We start from the raw sequence: 21,860 nt of genomic DNA, 5'->3' as shown, positions 1-21,860 counted from the left end.
TATTTGAAATGAACAAAAAGAGAACACAATAAATGCAACACGCATATGCTTAAACAAATGTACACCCATAGACATTCACATTCAAATCCTTGATTTGTGGTCCTTGTAAGAAAAGTGCATTATATAGGACAATTCTAATCTCACTAGTCTTATAGAGACGCAGTATCTCTGTCTCCGTCACCTGACAAACTGATGAGTCATTATTTTCCCTTATTTATTTATCTCTTTGTACGTATTTTAATTGTTGATTTGGGCTTAATCGCTTGTTAATTGCACAGTTTTACTGTCTGGGCTTCAATGGGCCAGTAATTTGAATTTTAATTAATTTTGATTCACTTGGTCTAATTTTTGTTTATCAATTATTTTTAGGTTAATTGTGGAGCATTTTTGGGCTTGGATATTAATTTTGGACTTCAAGAGATAAAGTGTCATGTCAGCACCATGTCAGCACCACATTGCCACGTCAGTGCCATATCACCAATCTCCGTCAACTTCCTTGTTCCATCCAAGTTAACCAACTAAGCAAAGTTAACCAATATTCTTGCAGCTGTTCTATGGAATTTGGAACTCGGACTACCTAGACTTTCACTTTGGAAACCGGATTTCAATCCAAGAAACTTCAAGAACTCCCTTGCACAAGTTTAGCTGCGTATACATGACTTGCCTCAAGAATATTGGTGTGCTAGGATATTCTTGCTATTGCTGCGGGGGTAGGCACTCCTATTGCACTTGATCAAGCAACGGTTCAAAGAGCCTATGGACACTTTGCACGTGTACTAGTTGAAATCAATCTTGCAGAACCAATACCGGACCACTTATTAGTTGAGAGGGAAGGCTTTGCATTCTACGTGAATTTAGACTTTGATAGAATCCCTGATTATTGCTCATTATGTCATTGCATTGGTCATGCTAATTCATCTTGTAAAATTCAAAAATCTGCAGCTAGTGCTGGCGCTCATGATGCTGATCCGGTTAGCATCCAAAATGTGGCTACTGATTTGCTCAACAAGAAGGGGACTGCTAATTCTAATGATGGACAACAAGTAGGTGAACCAGCTGAACCAACAAAGAAGAATCAGTTGGTTGGTCATGATTCAACTTCTGATATGGTGCAGGTTGGTGTAGCTGGTGGATTAGTTGGTGCAGCTAGTTCTGGTCCACCGAATGAAACGATTGCTGCACCTTCACAAGTCATCCGGGGAATTGATTCATTGAGGTCTCATGAAATGGCACATGAAGGTGCTAATTTAGCTACTGCTACTCAATCAAATGCAGCTACTGATTTAGTTGCCAAAACTGATGCAGCAATTCAAACACCACCTGCGAATACTGATGCAGTTCCAGGTGATTCACTTGGTGATGCAGCTACTGATATTGATGCAGCTTTGGGGGCTGATATTGCAGGAACAACAGCCAAAGAGAACTCTCTTGAAGGCATACCATCATTAGAAGATCTCTTGGATCAGGAAAAAGTTTCTGGTGCTGCGGATGGGGTTGCTACTGGTGCAATAAATTTAGCATATAAATCAATCTGGACAGCCACTAGCAAGCTCCATTCCAAGTGGGATTTTGCTACAATTGTTGAAGATGCAATTGAATTAGAGAAGGAGATGATTTATTCCCTTATGTTCCTAAAAACCTTGGGACCGAGCCTAACTTTGAGACAGTTGCTAAACCAAATTGGGCTAAATATCACCCGGATGTCCAGCATGACCTTCGTATCCTTGAGGCAGCTTGTAGATATAGGTCTCACACTCCGAAAAAAGTTCAGATTCCTAAGCTCAAAAAAGCCTCTCCGGATAAGCCTAGGACTAGATCTCGGAGAGATAAGTCTTCCAAACTGTCTTGATGTGAGCACAAGTTTGCTTCTAATTAGTATTTGATTAGACTGCATACTTTGCTGGTGTACTTTGGCTTCGGCCTATGATACATTTTTTTTTTCTTTACTTTGCATTTTATAGTGGGTTTTGGTCTAGTCCCCCCACTTGTACTTTTACATTCCTTTATTTTTTAGTTCATTTTGATATGTTGCAGATGATGATGTGGACTGAGGTGCTAACGTAATTAGGATCTCTTGTCCACATAGTGATACTTTAACATATCTATCTTTTTTTTTAAAAAAAAGTAAACAAATTTTACAACAATTATTTTCTTCCAAAATATAAGAAAATATTTATAGTAAAAAATATTTATATATCACATTAACATATTATTTTTATGAACTATGTTTTTTATATTTTTATTTCATTTTTAACCAAATGTTTATTTTTAATTATCTTAATAATTTTAAATGTGATATCATCTTATAACTACTTAAATGATAATACATCTTCAATCATGTGATTGCAGGTTCAATTAATGCTTAATCAATAGAAACCCCCCTCACAAATAGGGATAGAAACGGGGCGGGGCGGGTACGGGTTTTATGATACCCGTCCCCGTTCCTGCGACTCAAACCCATATCCGTCCCCGTCCCCATACCCGTCGAGTATGTAAATTTTGTCCCATCCCCGTCCCTGTCGAGTATCGGGTATACCCGTACCCGTACCCGTACTCATAAAAAAATTATTTAAAAAAAAAAAATAATTTATCAAAAATAAAAGTCTGCATTCAACTTCAAACTATCAAATGTAGGAGACGTTCAAAAACAACCCATGAATTCATACCGTAAAGGTTGGAGCCCCATCACCAGCAAAGATAAATCCACCATCAATGGATCTGATATCATAGACGGAAATGCAAAGGCCCAAGTTTGCTATAACCTGACATGATTACACAAACCCAAAATGAAGCCAAAAAAACATTAAGTCAATTACGTAACAATGGTTAGTGATCCATTAAACACAGCACACACACATGAGCTTTGTGCAGGTGAACGAACTCATCCCAAAAAATTATAAAACCAAACAAAAGGGGAAACACCATACCATGAGCCTTCAATATACAGAGAATCTTGCTTCGGGTGACACTCTTCACCTCAACAATTCCATGAGAGTCTCGAAGAATTACACTGATTTGAGATGGAGTGGTGCGTGCGGGCTGGTGCGGCACTGCGGGCTGTGGCTGCGGGGCTTGAGAGTAGGGTCTCAACTCATCACTTTTAACCCTAGCTAAAAGAAATAAATTCCCAAATGTTTATGGCCAGGGGCAACAGAGTAGCAAGACTCTTATGTCTTAACTTTATAAATGTTAAAAAAATTTAAAATGAAATCGGGTACGGGTATGAAACCGGGGACGGGGACGGGGACGGGGACGGGGACGGAGCGGGTAAGTATATACCCGTACCCGTCCCCGTCCCCAGTTTAATATTTCGGATTTTACCCATACCCATACCCGTGTCCGGTCAAACCGGGTATTTCTCGTCAAAATCGGGACGAATTCGGGTATTACCTACGAGTACGGGTTTATTTGCCATCCCTACTCACAAATCAATCTTTATTCTTTAGTCATTAAACTTTGAGAACATTATATGACTACAAAAGAAAAAAAACAAGAAAACCTAAACACACTTTACCTATATTAAAAAAAAACTTTACAATTATATAAATACTTATTTACATATAAATTGAAATACATCCACCCTGTTTCTCCTGAATTGTGGCAAGTGCAAAGGGGATGTAGCAGGGCACAGGTTGAGGCAGCAATGTGGTGGATTTCGACCTCCCGACCCATACCAACAGCTCGATCTGCCTCGCAAGATAACCTCTATGGTCATCGCCTCCGCCGCGAGCCTCTCCAAAAGGATCGCATCATCTCCGACCTCCAAGACCGCGTCTCCTCCCTCACCGGCGCTTCTAACCAGACCCAGTCCATCCTCAGCGAGAACGTTCGCTTCTTTTCTCTCCCATTTTTACTTCACATTTTTTAACCATGTTATTCTTACGAACTAAGACGCATTTCTTAGTCATAAATTTCGATCTGAAACTTAGCTGGGCACCTTTAATGGCTTCAGCTCTAATGATCATGTTTTTTTATTTCCATACACTCGACTTTATTCAGTGGCGTCAGCTCTCTCATCACGTTTTTTTTTTCTTCATACATTGACTTTATTTAAGGGAATGGAGTCAAGTAGCAATTGCAGGATAATATGGGTAGTTACAGTGTTTCCATTTGGAAACATAGAAATGAAGTTATTTTCAAAAATAAAACCCCTGATATGATCTCTTTGCTGGTTTATATCAAATTTGTCTCTTGGAGTAGGCTAAAAGCTAAGAAAAAAGAGTTTAAATGTAGCTTTTTTATTGGGAATCTAACCCATCTCTGGGCTTAGAATTTCACCAAGGATCCTTTTTGTTTCTGGGGCGGCTTAGTTTCATAATCTCAGACTCGTGTACTTATTATTGTTAGGTTGTCCTGTTTCGTATGGGAGGATTACCACCCAATGATTGGGCTTTGTGTTTGCTTGTGTTTTGTGGTGTTGGTTTGCAGGTTCTTTTATAGGATATGTATCTTGGCATATGCATGTTTCTTTGTATATCCTAAGATGCTTTATGCCTTAGTTCCCTTGATATCTTTGTGCTTTATGCCCTTTTCTTGTACTTCTTTTAGCACTTATGCCGACCAAATAAAAAAGCACCAGTTGCTGGTTTTACTTCACAAGTTTTCCTCCTTTTCAAATTAACTACACTCTACAAATAAACACTTACGTGTAAGTTGTTTTAATGATATAATTCAAGGAAAAATAGGGTTAACTGTTTTTATATAAGCTATAACCTGTTGTGGAGCAGAGCAGATAATAGTTGTATAATAAACTGTTTGTATAAGCTTTCTCAAATACTTGCAACTGTTTATGTCATAAGTTGTAAATAAGCTCTTCTAAATGTGAACTTGGTGAAAGCTTGAGAGGAAAATAGTGTAAGTAATATTGACTGTACAACCAGGTGTTACTGTTAAGATTGATGTTGGAGATTCCATATCAACTAGTGATAATATATAAGTGGGAACTAATCCTACCTTACAAACTAGTTTTTTAAGGTTAAGTTTATAATCTACTTTTTTAAGAAATAGTTGTTCGTTTTGAAAAGACTGATAGTGTTGAAAATGAATGGTTGTTTTTTCAAAGTGAAGTAAACTAAACTTGGTGTGCTTTTGAAAAAGAAATAATTATTTCAGAAGATTATTCTTTTGGCAAACATGTGCTTAATGAATAATGATGATTATCCATTATGTAAAATTGGCTTCTTTTGTTCTCTTGCAGTATAAGCATTGTGTGTGTGTTTGTAAGGATTGAGAAGCTTGTTTTATGTAGAGGATTGAAGAGGACATGAATAAAGGGAAATGAATGAAGTAGATGAGACAAAATGGTCATTGTAGATTGTTGGTTTGGGTTGGTTATGGTTGTTTATTGTTATGTGTTTGGTTTTTTCAAAAGAAGGAAATGATTAGTTCTTTTGTTGCATTCTAGTATCTGTCTTTAGTAATTGAAGATGGATAAGATATTTTAAATATAAGGTGGGTGAAAGAGAGGATGAACTAGAAGCTTGGCATTTGCGTAATTTCTTTTGTGGAGAATTTGAGATTTTGAAAGTTTTTTTAATTTAATATGATGTTATTTGAATTGATGGTGGGTGATTTTTTTTCCCTGTTTTTTGGTTGTAGATAAAGCTTACGAAGGAGAGGGACCAATTGCCAACAGGAGAAACAGTGAAGAAGCTAAGTCGAGACTTTGCCAAGGTGAATAGTTGTTGATTTCTGTATTCTGCCTTGGTTTTTATTTATTTTCCGTGTGTAAATCCTACCTGTCTATGCTCTTCAAAAAATATCAGCTGCTGCCATGTTTGTGCTGGAACTCTGCTTAGTTTTGTACCATTTCCTATTTTACGTTTTTTCAAGACAGTCAAATGTTGTCAGGCCTTAGTTTCAAGTTATCCATCAAAAAGATAGATAAGCAATGTTAACTTCTTGGTGTTGATTTTATATGTCTCAACATTTTGTTTCAGTTGTAGCTTAATGTGGTGAAAACTTCAAGCTTCAAAATAAGCTGTTACTACTCTTCTTAGGTTGTGTTGAAGTTTGATTTGATTTGTGTTGGAAGTGTTTCCTTAGATTGGAAAATCTCATGACCTCACCTCCTGCTTAACCCTGATTTCAGGTGAAGGGTACATATCCTTGAGTTCATAACTGCTTCACATTATACTGATAGAGCCAAAGTAAATTATATCAATGTCATGACCATGCAGTTATATGTTTCTAGCAGTCAATTTTAATTTACAAACTAACACTATATCATATAACCACGAAAAGGAGCAACACCAAGCAAAATAATTACATTTGTTTATAAGTTCTGAAACCAGCAGCCTCCTTATGTTGACTACATCTTGTCTTGCACTCATTATGGCTTGTAAAACTAGTTTTACTATAAATGGTGTTGTTTCTTTGATTTTTAAGGAATGGTGTCTGCAAGTGAGTAGAAGTTCTGTAAATGGAAAAATAGTCCATTTATCCGTGAACCATCTAGTCTAACCAAGTAAAATTCAATCCCATCCATCCATTTGTTAAAATAAAAAAGACTTGGTCGGATTGGATAGATCATATAATTAAACAGACCATCTAATTAACACTTAATGAATAAAAATCAATGCAACAAGTTTTTTTGTTTTTATTAAATATATTTAAAAGAAATTACCCATTTTTCATTATTAGGGTGTTCACAGGTTGGTTTGGTTTGGTTTTAACAAATAGAAATTAAACCAATCAAAATTGAATGGTTCAATTTAGTTTGGTTTCATTAATAGGGGTGAAATTATTCTAGCTGGGCCAAAGATGCTTTGGTTGATGATAAGCCCAAGATGCTTAGGTCGATGTTGAGTTGGAGATGTTTTAACCTAGATCGGGCCAAAGATGTTCTTCTTAAGTCAAACTGAAGATGTTTCAGTTGAGTTTGAGCTAAAAATGCTTTAAGCAATGTCAAGTGAAAGATGTTGATCGAGGCTTAGGCTGATGGCAAGTAGATGTTCTACCCAAGACTGAGTAGAAAATTCTTCAACCATGGTTCACTTGAAAATGCTTTGGTCGAGATTGAGTTAAGGTCTTTATCAAAAGTAATGGAAAAAGTCCAAGTCTCATATTGATTATAGTCTATAATTTATAGATAAGGCAATTAAAGAGTATAGAAGTGGGGGACAACTTTCACCTTACAAGTCGATTTTGTAGTGTTAAGTTAGACTTATAACTCATATTCTAAAATGATATTAGAGCTATCGATATCCACTTTAAAAGGGTTACCCACCATTGATACATGCACTAAAGACCAATAATGTTGGGCGTGATGGGGTGTATTGGGAAAAATCCATGTTTCACTTATCCTAGATCATTAAAAAGGATCACCCATCATTTATTCACATACCAAGTCCAATAGTTTTGGACATGAGGGGGTGTATTGGGAAAAACCGAAGTTTCACATCAACCAGAAATAAGACAATTAAAAGTATATAAGTGGAGGGAAACCTTCATCTTATAAGTTGGTTTTGTAGGGTTGATTAGGCTTATAACTCACATTCTAAGAAATAGTAACCGTAGTGATCAGGATAGCTATGGAGTGGAGTTAAGTGGCTCTGTGCCGCTATGAAAACCTTAGAGAGGAGTGGTTTTGTGTAGCGGCTAGAGTGGGTTAGATCGTGGTGGAGCGACGCTATCTTAATCTAGTGCAACAATCCAAAACAGTTTAAAAACAAAAACAAAAATACCCTCATTAAATGTGGGTATTTTTGTCCTTTCATTTGAATTTTCATTTTTCTATTTAAGTGCAAAACAGTGCATATAGGTCTTGTATCTTGACCCATTAAGTGACACACTTTATCTTTTGTCCTAGGCCCGTAACTTCCCTTCTTCCTCTCTTTCTCATATGATTTGTTTCTTCTCCAGTGATATTCGTCTTCTAAGATGAATCTCAAACATTTATTTGACAACCGTAATAGTTTCTCTTCTTTAAAAAGTATTTTTTTCCATGTTATTCTCTTCTTTTCTTCCTTTTTCTTTCCTTATTGTTTTTGTTCCCTTATTTTTTTTGTTCCTTTTCTTTCTCTTTTTCTTTGTTCATTTTTTTATTTGGGCAATCTTGTTCTTTGGTGATCAGCAGAACCATGGCCCAACCAAACATTGATCAACAAAAAATTAGAGTTGAGGGGTTGGTGCTATTGGAATTGGTCCCAGTCCCACAGCATCAATGGGTTCTTCAATCGGAACGTTTAAGCCTATCGGTGACAACATTGATGTATTTTGGGAGTGGAATAGCTTAAAGGACAAAAACAATCGAAAGAGTGTGACTTGTGAAAAGTACAAGAGCAAAAAAACATCAACTCGAAATAAAAGGAGATGTAGGTGCTTGTAGAAAAATTCCAGAGGATCTTAAATTAAAAATCAAGGCTATTTATAAGAGCAATAAAATTGACAATGAAGTATAGATGGAGTCCATGCAAGAACATGAAGAGGAAGATGACATCCAAGCTATTGTAGGATTTAAGAGACTTCATCTACATCAAGTGAAGCTACTTCTGCTACCAAGAGGAGGGTTACAAATGTCAAAGGTCCTCTTTATTTGAACTTTACTAAAAAATTGAAAGAAAGTATCTAATTAGGTAAAGCCTTGAGACTAAGAAGTTTAAATGATACTTGTAATAAGGAAGCAAGAGCAAGGGTAGTTCAATACATTGCTTGTTTATTTTTTAGGAATGAATTCCATTTAATGTTGCAAGATCAAAAAGTCTCAAATTGATGGTTGAAGCTATTGGCACCTATGGTCCCCGTTTAAAGTTGCTAAGCTACCATGAATTGAGAGTTGCACTCCTTGAAAAGGAATTGGAATACACCAATGACTTATTGAAGGTCAATGAACAGGAAAAAATAAAATATGGATGTTCAATTATATCTGATGGTTGGATGGATAGAAAAAATAGAACTTTGATTAAGATTTTGGGAAATTGTTCATTGTGAACAATGTTTGTGAGGAATGTGGATGCTTTTGAGTATACCAAGTCTAGTGAGAAGGTGTTTGAGTTTTTGAATAATTTTTTGAGGAAATTGGAGAAAAAATTGTTATTCGAGTGGTGATAGACAATGAAAACAATTATGTTATGGTGGGTAAGAATCAATCATTGTCATTCCTCAATGAAGTTTTTAATTTTATACTAATAAGGCATATGTTATAACTTTTAATTATTTTGTTAATGGTCTTTTTATGTAAAATTTTACAAACTGTGAGGCCACATTTATTTTGGATCCCAGGTGCTGCTCATTGCCTTGACTTGATGCTAAAAGATATTGGAAAGATCCCTAAAGTTAAAAGGGTAATGCAAAGAGGCATCAAACTTGTGGGTTACATTTACAATCATTCGTTGACCTTGAACACCATGAGAAAATATACAAACAAGGCTGAATTGGTAAGGCATGAAGTTACAAGATTTGCTATCACCTTCCTTTTTTTGCAACAATTGCATAAGGAAAGGCCAATATTTTAATAATGTTTACTTTTGACAAATAGTTGCAGTCAAAGGGAGCCAAATAAACTAAGAGAAAAAAAGCAACAAATGTTGTTCTTATGCCTTCATTTTGGAGTGATGTTGCTTTATCGTTAAAGGTTATGGGGCCTATTGCACATGTGTTAAGGTTGGTGGATATTGAAAAAAAACCCACAATGGGTTACTTTTATTATAAGCTATGGATGGGCCTAAGAGGCAATTCAAATTTATTTCAATCACAATGGTGAAAAATATAAGGATATATTTGCAATTATTATTAGAAGATGGGATTGCCAACTTCATCATCCATTGCATGTAGCGGGATATTATCTAAATCTTGAGTTCTTTTATAAAAATTCAAAAATTGATGATGAAGTGGTGGATAGCCTCTATAAATGTGTTGATAGGCTTAGTGAAAATGATGACATTGTAGACAATATTCACACTTAGTTGTTAATGTATAAGAGGGTAGGAGGTAGCTTTGATATTCCTGTAACAATGAGAGCAAGGGTTAAAATGGCTCCTGGTAAGTGAGAAAATTCTCAAGTCTTAACTTCATTTATAAATTTTATGATTATTTGATAATTTTGTGTAAATAATAATGACATTATTAATGCATTGTATATGAAATGCATAACCGTTGAGTGGTAGAAGATGTATGGAGGACACACCAAAATTGCAAATTCTTGCCATTAAGGTATTAAGCTTGACTTGTAGCTTGTTGGGTTACAATAGAGTACCTTTGAGCATGTAAGTTAATATATTTATGTGCAATTAAACAATTTAAAGTTGAGATTACCATTGAAAATGGAAATTTAATTAACATTCATGTTTCTTAAATTATTATAGATTCACTCAAGGAAGAGAGGTTTGAGCACCAAAAGCTTTTTGGTTTTTATTGAATATAATCAAGCTCTTAAAGAACGCTTCGAGTGTTGGGATGTAATTGATCTTATTGTTTTAAATGATATTGATGATAACAATGAATGGATATTGGGAGATTTGGATGAAGATGGTGATGTTGAAGATGAATTGGTTTTTGATGATGTTTTGACTTGGACAGATGTTGCCAAGGGATCTAGGGCTGGTGAACCTTTGAAATGCACCGGGAGACAAACAAATGAAGAAGGCAACAACATGCATCTACATCCATAAAAGAAAAAGTAAAAAAAGTGATGGAAGTAGTGGAAGAAAAGAATTTAGATGAAGACGAAGTAGAGGAATGTAGAATAACAGAGAAAAAGGAGAGAAACAGAAAACTTTATGAAAATGTAACTGATTCTTAATATTCATCTAGTGGAGCAAAGCCACTTATTTATAGGACAAATACACCTATAACAGACTAACCACCCGAGAGTCAGTTTTGCAACTGCTCTCTTTACAATTCACTCACATACCCCCTCACAAACCTAAGTTGGATGAGCAGCAGAGGATAGCTCAACAACTTTGAGTTTGTCTCTCAAAAGTAAAAACCGGGCAGAGGACAAAGGTTTTGTGAGAGCATCAGCCCACTGATCTTGAGCTGGAATATGTTGAACACTGAGTTGCTTTGCAAGAACCTTTTCTCGAACAAAAAACAGGTTGATTTCCATATGTTTTGTCCTACAATGAAGAACAGGATTGTGAGCCAGAGAGACTGTGCTTTGATTGTCACAGTAAACAACTGGAACAGAGAAAGAAATTCCCAATTCATGAAGAAGAGTTTCAATCCATAGCACTTCAGCAGTTGCTTGAGCCAGGCTTCGATATTCAGCCTCAGTACTTGATCTAGCAACTACAGGTTGCTTTCTAGACCACCACGAAATTAGATTTGGTCCGAAAAAGATAGCTGCACCAGACGTTGATCTTCTGTCATCAGGATCAGCAGCCCAATCAGCATCACAGAATGCATGTAGCTGAAACTTTTGATGAGACCCAGCAGCCTGAATGTGTAACCCATGATATAATGTACCTTTAAGATACCTTAAAATCCTTTTTACTGCATTCCAATGACTCTCAAGAGGACTTGCCATAAACTGACAGACTTTATTGACAGCAAAACTTATTTCAGGGCGGGTTATTGTAGCATATTGCAGTGCTCCAACAACTAACCTGTAGAGTGTAGAATCAGTCAATGTATCAGACCCATGCTTAGACAGCTTGGAAGTAGAAATCATAGGTGTTGAAATTGGTTTAGCTTCAAGCATGTTAGTTTTCTGAAGAAGGTCACGGATATACTTGCTCTGTGTGAGAACTATAGAACCATTTGGCTGGTGTTTGACCTCTATTCCCAAAAAACAATCCAACTTGCCAAGATGTTTTAGAGAAAATATAGCATTGAGTTGACATATGAGGTGTTGAGTAAACTGAGATGAACTTCCAGTGATAATAATATCATCTACATAGACTAAAAGATAGACAATATTGTTATTTATGTGATAAATGAAAAGAGAAGGATCACATTTGCTAGCTTTGAACCCAAACTGCAGCAGAGTAGCTTGTAATCTGTCAAACCATTGCCTGGGAGCTTGTTTCAGGCCATATAGAGCTTTGTTTAACTTGCAAACCATAGTGGAATCAGTCTCAAAACTTGGTGGTTGCTGCATATAAACAGTTTCATCAAGCAGACCATTTAAAAAAGCGTTATTAACATCTAATTGATGAATTTCCCAATTGTTTGTAATGGCCAAAGTGAGAATCAGCCTAATGGTTACAGGTTTAATGACAGGAGAGAATGTTTCATTGAAATCAAATCCTGGTTATTGATGGAATCCTTTAGCCACCAATCTGGCTTTGTACCGGTTCACAGTACCATCAGGATTTTCTTTGATTCTGAAAACCCACTTGCAACCTATAGCTTTCCTGTTTTGTGGAAGATTAACAAGTGTCCATGTGTTATTGTTAATCAAGGCATTATATTCTTGTTGCATGGCTGCTAACCACTTAGGATCCTTCAAGGCTTGCCTAGCACTCTTTGGTTCAGACTCAACGAGAAAGATAGAGGAATGTAATTTGGGTTTTGAAATCCCAGATTTAGATCTAGTTTGCATAGGATGAACATTTTGAGATGTGAGAGGTAAAGAAGATTCTGTATTAATGGGAGATACAAGAGAACTAGTGTTGTTAGACAAAATTGTGATGGGAGAAGGGTTGAGTCTAGAATCTGGACTGGGATCATGATTGGAATTAACCGTGACAGCAGGAATACCAGAATTGTGTACAGCAGATTGTGGAGACAGTGTTTTTAGGACAGGGATTGAGGCTGAAGAAACATGTTGAAAGGAGTCTACTGAATGTAATGGTGGATTGACATTATTGGGAAATAGATCATAATAAGGAAATTTATATTCATTGAAAACATCTTTGGATATGAAGATCCTTCCTGTTGGAGAAAGACATTTATAACCTTTGTGAGAGGTGGAATATCCTAGAAAAACACTCATGAGACCTAAAGTTTAGTTTGTGATTGTTATAAGGTCGAAGAAGGGGAAAACAAGCACAACCAAAAGTCTTTAGAAATTTGTAATCGGGCATCTGTTTGAACAAAACATTATAAGGGACATCAAACTTGAGAGAGGTAGTTGGTAATCTGTTTATAAGATAAACAGCAGTAGTGAAGGCTGAGTCCCAAAATTTTAAAGGCAGAGAAGCATGACTGAGCAATGTTAAGCCAAGTTCTACAATATGCCTGTGTTTTCTTTCAATAACCCCATTTTGATGATGAGTATGAGGGCAAATGAGTCTATGATTAATCCCGAGATCTTTCAAGTATTTGGTAAAGGGTCTAAATTCACCTCCCCAGTCAGTTTGAAGATTTTTAAGAGGAGTATTAAACTGTAATTCTACCATGGCTTTAAACTGTTTAAAGACAGTAAATGTGTCACTCTTATTTTGCAGAAAATATAACCAGGTGAATCGAGAATGAGCATCAACAAAACTTAGATAATATTTGTAGTTATTTGAAGACTGTATAGGGGCTGGTCCCCACAAGTCACTGTACACTAATTCCAGAGGAGTATTATAGACAGATTCAGACAAAGAAGAAGGCAAACGATGAGCTTTTCCAATACAACAAGCAGCACAAAAGAACTGATCATTATTATTCAAAATAGGAACATTACATTGTTTGAGAACAATTTTCTGAACATGAAAATTTGGATGTCCTAGTCTAGCATGCCATAAGGCCTGAGAACTAGTTCTAGAATTATTCAAGGTATGAACATCAGTATTTACATCATTAGAAACCTTTGACACTAAACAGGTGACAGAAGTGCTTGGAGTAGCTTGAAGTTGAAGATTGGGAAAGCAATAGAGACCATCAGGACCCACTCTGCCATGTATCAAAACTTCATTGGTGGCCTGAGATTTAACAAGACAGTGAGTAGAATGGAATTCAAAAAAGACAGAGTTATCCTTGGCAAATTTACTAACACTGATTAAGTTTTTGGTAATATTAGGAACATGCAGCAGATTATGTAAGGCTAAAGAAACTTTTGGATTATGTTGAGATAAAAAGAATGAAGAACCAGAAGAGTGGATAGGCAAACCTTGACCATTGCCAATGAAAATTTGATCAGGACCTTCAAAGGGACTGATCTGGTGAATATTTTGTTGATCTCCTGTTACATGAAATGACGCACCAGAATCTGGAAACCAACTTGTAGGATTTGGAGCATTATTCGTGTTGGTTACCATAGCACTTGGTTGCTGAGAAGTTGATCTGGTGTTAGGATTCCATTGACTAGAAGTTGGTCTGTTGTTCTGAGTCCACTGATTATTGGATCCATTGTGCGAAAAAAATTGTTGTGGTTGATTGACATAACTCTGTTGTCCAGCATTTCTGCTAAACGAGTTTTCATGATTCTGAGAAAAATTGCCTTGAAAATTGTAGGTAAAGATAGGTTGATAGTTTTGGTCAAAACGATGATAGCAATTTGCTGCAATATGACCAATCTTACAACATACTTGACACTGAATGCCTGAATATCGTCCACTACGGCCACGACCACGACGACCACCACGGCCACGATACGCATTTCTTCCACCATTCATATTTACATCAGCACCTTGTGAAGAATGACTAACCTGATTGTCAACACTACCATTTTGCTGAAAATTAGGGTTCGAATTAGGGACTTGTGTGAGATTGACAGCAGCTGATTCAGATAGGAGTTTCTTTTTGTATTTTTGAGTGCGCATTTCATGTGCTAACAGCAACGCTTCCACTTCTTCAATTGACGGAGTATCAAATTTGCTTTCAATAACAGATATGGTTGAACTATAATCTTGCGATAAACCTTCAAGAATCACATCTACATGTTCTTGTTGTGAAACTGATTCTCCAACAGATGCAAGAGCATCAACCAAGGCTTTAATGCGAAGAAGAAATTCTTCCATAGTCTTTTCTTCAAGCAAAGTAGATCGCAACTCTGTTCGTAACTGTCGAGCCCTAGCTCGAGTTTGTTTGTGAAAATAATCATGGGTTTTATCCCAAACTTGATAGGAATGAACACTTCCTAATACTCGCGAGAGAATTGCAGGAGATAAAGACGATTGCAACCACGACATAAGCATTTGATCTTGTTGCTCCCAAGCTGTATATTCTGGATTGATTCTTCCTTCATTTCGATCAGATTCGTTTAAGAATCGCAAAGGAATTTTTGGACACACCACAAAATGTTGAAGACGATGAGCCTTGATGATCGGTTCGATTTGTTGACGCCAGATCAGAAAATTCATTTCATCTAGTTTTGTTGAAATCGTGTGCGCGAAAGTGATTGGCGCAGAGGAAGAGAGTTTGAGAGATGAATCAGCCATTGAGATCGTTAAGCTCTGGATACCATGTAGAATAACAGAGAAAAAGGAGAGAAACAGAAAACTTTATGAAAATGTAACTGATTCTTAATATTCATCTAGTGGAGAAAAGCCACTTATTTATAGGACAAATACACCTATAACAGACTAACCACCCGAGAGTCAGTTTTGCAACTGCTCTCTTTACAGTTCACTCACAAGGAAGAATACAATTCGAATGCTAGTGGGAGTGATGAATTTGAAAGAGTGGAAGACTTTAATTTTGATGAGGAAGAAGATTGAATTTTAATGTTTACTTTTAGTTACTTATAGCTTTGGCTATGCTATAGAGGATTTAAGCTTTAAGCACTCTGTTTTCTAGACATTTTATGTTTTGTTTGACTACTATGAACTTTTATTATTTAAAATGATCAATGCATGAATTTAGAGTTATTTTTATTTTATTTTTTAGCTTATATATATTATTTTTAATTATTTAATATATATAAATATAACATTAGAATAACAGTCATCCAACTATTTGTAATTCCACTATCCCACTTTTAGGGTCGACCGCTTTCTAAATTAAAAATATTTTTGTGGATAGTTGAGAAAACTTATTTTTGAAATAGTCATAATTTTAAAAAAAATTTAAACATGATTTTATGGATAGATTAAATATTCATTCATGAAAAAATTGTTAATTGATGAATTAGATGAATTTTATTAAATTGATTGTGGATAGATTGAATTTTTTTAATGAAATTTCAATGTGTGTGTATTTATATATGGATTATTTTTAATCCATCTACTGAAATCTGAATCAAATTTATCCTATCTTTCCATTTGCTACCCCTATGGTGGATAGAAAGTTGAATGTGAAATTTGTTGTTGACCTGTCAAATTTTGTGTAGATTCCATTTTTTCTGCTTGAGCTATTTATAATTTTATACACTTTATTTTTTCGAAATTCCAGTCTATCAAAACGTTGAAGGTTCCCTTTTCACCACCTATGAGATGTGGGTCTTGATTTGAAGATCTTGTCTCTACATCTTAGATTGTGTTTAAATATTTGGTCTTTTTTATTTCCCTTCTTTCATTTATTCTTTTCTATTTACCATTTATTTCTCGGTGTCTAGAGGAAAATTATTTGGGCTTTTAGGTTTGGTATGCCATTGAATGTTCGCAAGATGTACATACATGTATTATTGGTTAAATTTGCATAATTTTGCTGATGTAGATGTGTGACCTTTGTGTTTGCAATGTTATGTAATCAGATGTTAAATGGCTGTATTTGTGCTTTCCTTTTGGTGCTTTCATGGTCTGTGGAGGTAATTGATGCAAGTGCCGGTGATGCTGATCCGCGCTATAGGTACTTGGCTCCAATCTTTCCCATGAACTAGCTTTCCAAAACACTACATCTATTTGATATTTTTTTTATAATAAAATACTAGTGGTAATGTTTGGAGTCTTACAAGGAAATGATAGTGGTTGTTCGAATAACATGTTTTCTGTTTTCATTCTCTGCTTAAACTTTTTTTTACAAAATTGCCCATTTGTTTGTTTCCCATCTTTGAAAGTTTGTGTTGGGAACAGTTAAAACAAAATCTTATACAAACCTTTGAAATGAACCTAAAATAAAAGAATTTTCTCAAGCAAAACAGCCCCTTAAATATTGTTACCAAGTTACAGATATAACAACATCAACAATAACAAAACCAAGCCTCTTGAATCAATTCTTCTATCAAGAACTAAAATTGAGAGTGATGTCTTTCCTACTGGTTTACATTTACATCACTAATTGGTTATTAACTCTTGCTTCTTTTTCAAGCTTTGCTTGTTGTAGTACATAGGAAGTCTTTCATTGCATCCAAAATTTCTAAGTTGCTGTTCCCTTTATGATTTAATTGGAATATTTTGTTAGGTCTATTTTTATTTCTTGCTTTGTTTTGGATATTAGGGATTGTATAAGACAATGTCAGGAAACTGGATGTGTTGGACAAAACAGATGCTTTCCAAACTGTAAGTTTTCTTCTGATGGAGAACCTATTGATCGCCCGTGGTACATGCAAAAAGAACCACTCTATTTGCAATGGAAAAAATGGGATTGCCAAGGTGACTGCCGGTATTATTGCATGCTTGATAGAGAGAAAGAAAGGGAGTCACATAACCTTTCCCCTGTCAAATATCATGGCAAATGGCCATTCAGGCGTATATATGGGATGCAGGTATGTGAGCAAGGAAACCATACCCTTATATTTTTCATTTTGAGTTGGCATCCAATGACCTCAAATTCTATGTATAATGAACTGCCATGTATCTTAATAATCAGGAACCTGCTTCGGTGGCTTTCTCTGCTCTTAATCTTGCAATGCATTTTCATGGTTGGGTCTCCTTTTTCATTCTCATACGCTGTAAATTGCCTCTAAAAGATGGAAAGAAAGCATATTATGAGTATGCTGGTTTGTGGCATGTGTATGGGCTCTTATCACTAAGCTCCTGGTTCTGGAGTGCTGTTTTCCATAGTCGGTAAGTTACTTATGCAGATATTTTAAGTATTTTGCACTCAATCTAAATATCATTGCGATTAACAATGGTACTCTGATTGCTTATTAAGAAAATGAATGCCTTGGTATTTGACCTTAAAGAGCGACTGATTTAATGTTGTCTCAATCGTGTTTTTTATTGGTTTTTGTTTGCAATACTACTTAGTTCTGATGTTGAAGTATGAATCACCTGCCAAAAGATGTGACTCAAATTGAATCACAATATATGCATTTGACTTGTTAATGCAAAAACTGTTTCTCAAGTTAATTTTTAGTATATGAATTTTTCTAATACTGCCCCTTTCCAAGACATTAACATCTGGGGTTGCTTTATTGCCTTGAAAGTAAAAGCCTCTATGAACTTCATTTTGTGTAGTCCATAATATTTTTGGTTTTAATTAAATCTAATGCTAATATTGTTTCGAATTATGTTGATGCACCTATTGTTTTCAAGAAATTACCTCATTCATGTTTTAAAATCACACTCAAACTGAAAAAGAAACGAAACACGTCTCATTAATTGTGGAATATAGCAATTTGGGTATTGAAAACTTTCCTTTCATCTCAAGTTTTTTATTTCTTTTCTTCTAAAGTTTAAATTTTTCATTGTTTTTTTACTGCAGAGATGTTGATCTAACAGAGAAACTTGACTACTCATCTGCAGTCATTCTCCTCGGGTACTCCCTCATTTTAGCCATCTTACGAACATTCAGTATTAGGGATGAGGCTACCAGAGTTATGGTTGCTGCTCCATTGATTGCTTTTGTGACCACCCACGTAATGTACATCAACTTCTATAAACTAGATTATGGTATGTCCTGTCATGTCATTGTCTTATTTATTTCTCTCCTTGATAAAAGGATTTCCTTGAGCTATCTGTTAATTATGTATGTGATTCATCTTTGCGGGTTCTGCTTCCATCACAAGATTATTGACAAGATACTATCATTTTTCTTCCAAGTTCCAACCCACTATTGGGATTAAGCAGGGGCGGGGAGACTTGCTTTTGAGGGGTTCAAAGATTGGGTTTGATTTAAAAAGCTATGATTTTTAAAAATATTAAAGTTCTGGTTTTATTGCAAGTATCCTAATGTGAGGGATTTTATGTGCACTTGAGAGAGACAAGTTGTGACTTGTATTTTTCTTCACTGTGTTTGTAGTTTCTCTTATTCGTACCTTTAATTTTCTCCTCCTTGCTGATTTTAATGACCCTCTCAATCTGACTGTGTAGGATGGAATATGATAGTTTGTGTAGTGATGGCTGTGGCACAACTTACCATTTGGGCAGTTTGGGCTGGTTTAAGTAACCATCCTTCGCGTTGGAAGCTCTGGCTGGTTGTTTTTGCTGGTGGCCTTGCAATGCTCCTAGAAATCTATGATTTCCCTCCATATGAAGGACTTTTGGATGCACATGCACTTTGGCATGCCACAACTATTCCTCTAACCTACATTTGGTGGAGTTTCATCACAGATGATGCCATGTTTCGAACCTCGAATCTTGTTAAGAAGGCCAAGTAGCTTCTCTTTCTGCTCACTCGGCGCTTTCAAAGCACCAAATTAAGAAGTAACTTTTTTAATATTTCCGATGAATGTGATTTGTATGTTTCTAGTTGAAAACCAAACACACACTTAAAGATCATGCATTTACCCACAGCTAAGCCTGAATAGATTGTCTTTGATGGTACTTGTGAGTTTTCACTTTCTATCGTTAGTATAGATGATGCTAAGTTCTGTATTTACATTTGGGGTGAAAAAAATGAAGTTCACATTAGTGATTGTCCTCTTCAATAGGTCGAAAGATCATTTTAGGATTTTTTTTTCATTTCTCTTAAAGCTTACTTTTATGTATACAAATTCTTATTTTTATTGGTCTGATTCAATTTTGATTTGAAAGATTCTTAGTAGCGTTTTCATGTATGAACATAACAGAATGGAACTGTTATATTAAGTTCTCTTTGATTCCACCGATTTTAGTAGCATCAAAATATGCCAATTTTTTTCTCTTTCTAATATGTTCTATTTTTAAAATACATCAAATATATGGAACAAATTACATGACTAATTTCATCTTGGATTCCATCGATTTTAGTAGCATCAAAATATGCTGCTTTTTTTCTTGTAAACATGTTCTATTTTTAAAATACATTAAATATATAAAACAAATTACATAACTAATTTCATCTTGTTGTTAGGTCAATGACACATTATCTTATTATTAGTTTTACAACGAGGACTTATTATCACATGACAACATAATCATGTTGAAGTGTAAGTAATGTAAACAAGATTTGTGTCTTCTACATAATATGTTGTGTCTTGAATCCTTAGATAGAAAGAGATGTAAAATAAGTGTGGCCATGTGAAAATTGACTAATATATAATATTGGATCTACTTGTGATTAAACATCTCCTAAAGTAATGGAGAATCATTGATTGAATTAAAAATGAATGAGACATTCTATCTCATATTCAATAAAGATAAAACTAAAAGGGTAGATTACTATACAATAATTTTGGTTGTAGAAGGTGTATTTGCCCTCCTCAGCAAAGTCAAGACTTCGGAAGTAAGAGTTTGCTCCGACACCCTTGCTCGACTAGTGTTCAATAGGGTATAACTCATATATCTGGGGCCACAAGGGGGATGGTTGTCAAACGATTCTATAATCTTGCCTTTTTGGAGAGATTCCCTTTTCTCGCTAGGTTGTTGGTTTACCTTCATCCTCACCAAGATGTGACTTTCAGCAAGTTACTCAATTTGCATATATTTTTGAGCTCTCCTTCATAAGTCGGTCATATTGTGGGGGGATATTTTGCACAAGCTATCGACGAACAAACCCTCTCGTAGGGTGATGGAATAACACTAAGGCCAAGAAGACCAATAGGTGATATATTGAAAGAGGCAAGAAGAATGAATTAGTATTTAAAAATCATAGGAGGAATGAGCCTACTTTTGGGTCTTAGCTCTTAAGTTTTTATTAGCATAACATTTATTTTTATTCCTATTTTATCCTTGTCTTTAATTTTCCCATTTTCACCCTTGTATTTTGGGTATCTTAGACATATGATTTATTTTACTTGTATTTCCCATTTTACCCTTGTATTTTAGGGTGTTTAGGACCTAGAATTTATTTTCACTTGTATTTCCCATTTTTACCCTTGTATTATGGGGTGCTTTAGATCATAGGATTTTATTTTGGGCTAAGGTATTTGATTAGGGTGAGAAAAGAGCTAGACACATTTTTGGTGATTATTGGACCTATTTTTTTACTTAAGGAAGGCTTAGGCCCAAGTGGAGGGCAAAGATTGCATGATCTTATCATGCACCTAGATGTAGCCTAACTAAACCCAAAGATTTCATCCTTGGCCACCAAGTTGCATCTAGGGTTAATTTGGGTTTCATTTGGTGTGCATTTGGCATTGCATTTTCGGCCATGCACTCTCCGAATGCAACCCTAAATGACTTTCACTCCTATAAATACCCATAGCCTAACACCTTGTACACACTTTGAAAATTATAATATTGAGTGAGCCTTTTGTGCCTTAATATTTTCCTTAGTCCCCTTGGCTAATTTCGGCCACCACCCTACCATCTCCACCTTGAGAGAAACAATCCTAGAAGTGGCCTTCATCACCATGAAGTGAGCCAATCCTAGAGTACCCTCCTCAAGTCTTTCATCAAACACTTCATCCACACTCTCCACTTTCGCCCATTCCACCATATTCCTTCTCTAAACTAGACGCCACCCTTGAAGGACTTGATCCAAGGAGTCAAGGTGTCCTCACATTGATCAACCATTCCATCAATGCAAGCAAGGATGCCATCATAGGGTTTTGTTAAGTTGATCTATGGCGTCAACGGGGTTGAGATCCCTAATCTCCATACGAATTGTAGACACTCAATTTTGTCCGGGAGGCACAAAACAAGATGGGACGTCAGAGGGCCCAAAAGCCCAAATTTGCTATTTTTAGTGGCCCGGAACGGGTCATTCCAAAATCGGAACGGGCCGTTCCCAAGTCTGGAACGGGCCGTTCTCGAATTGGAACGGGCCGTTCTCGAATTGGAACGGGCCGTTCTCGAATTGGAACG

General features: G+C 35.8%; 1 protein-coding gene across 2 annotated transcripts; it reads left to right on the top strand.

The window, feature by feature from the left end:
* Positions 1 to 3,568: 3,568 nt before the first annotated feature.
* Positions 3,569 to 19,666, top strand: LOC109805950 (uncharacterized). 2 transcript variants are annotated; one of them, XM_083072456.1, is made up of 7 exons: positions 3,569 to 3,826; positions 5,599 to 5,673; positions 16,505 to 16,599; positions 17,188 to 17,455; positions 17,560 to 17,756; positions 18,397 to 18,584; positions 19,005 to 19,666. In XM_083072456.1, exons 1-7 carry the CDS (start codon positions 3,644 to 3,646, stop codon positions 19,289 to 19,291), a joined length of 1,293 nt encoding a protein of 430 aa, XP_082928582.1. In that variant the 5' UTR covers positions 3,569 to 3,643; the 3' UTR covers positions 19,292 to 19,666. The 2 variants fall into 2 exon arrangements, with proteins under 2 accessions (XP_082928582.1, XP_082928581.1); XM_083072455.1 differs by lacking the exon at positions 3,569 to 3,826 and adding an exon at positions 9,223 to 9,377 and having other exon boundaries at positions 5,658 to 5,673.
* Positions 19,667 to 21,860: the final 2,194 nt, after the last annotated feature.

Source organism: Cajanus cajan, chromosome 4, assembly GCF_000230855.2.
Source record: "Cajanus cajan strain Asha chromosome 4, NIPB_CcT2T_4, whole genome shotgun sequence".
Taxonomy (NCBI): domain Eukaryota; kingdom Viridiplantae; phylum Streptophyta; class Magnoliopsida; order Fabales; family Fabaceae; genus Cajanus; species Cajanus cajan.
The sequence above is the reverse complement of the archived record's forward strand: the minus strand, read 5'-3'. Positions and strand labels throughout refer to the sequence as shown.

What these genes read in the sequence shown, in the direction of transcription:
- LOC109805950 (XM_083072456.1), top strand. Translation starts at nt 3,644, where the DNA reads ATGTGGTGGATTTCGACCTCCCGACCCATACCAACAGCTCGATCTGCC. An exon ending in GGCGTATATATGGGATGCAG is followed by an intron (nt 17,456 to 17,559) that starts GTATGTGAGCAA and finishes CTTAATAATCAG; the next exon opens with GAACCTGCTTCGGTGGCTTT. An exon ending in AGTGCTGTTTTCCATAGTCG is followed by an intron (nt 17,757 to 18,396) that starts GTAAGTTACTTA and finishes TTTTTACTGCAG; the next exon opens with AGATGTTGATCTAACAGAGA.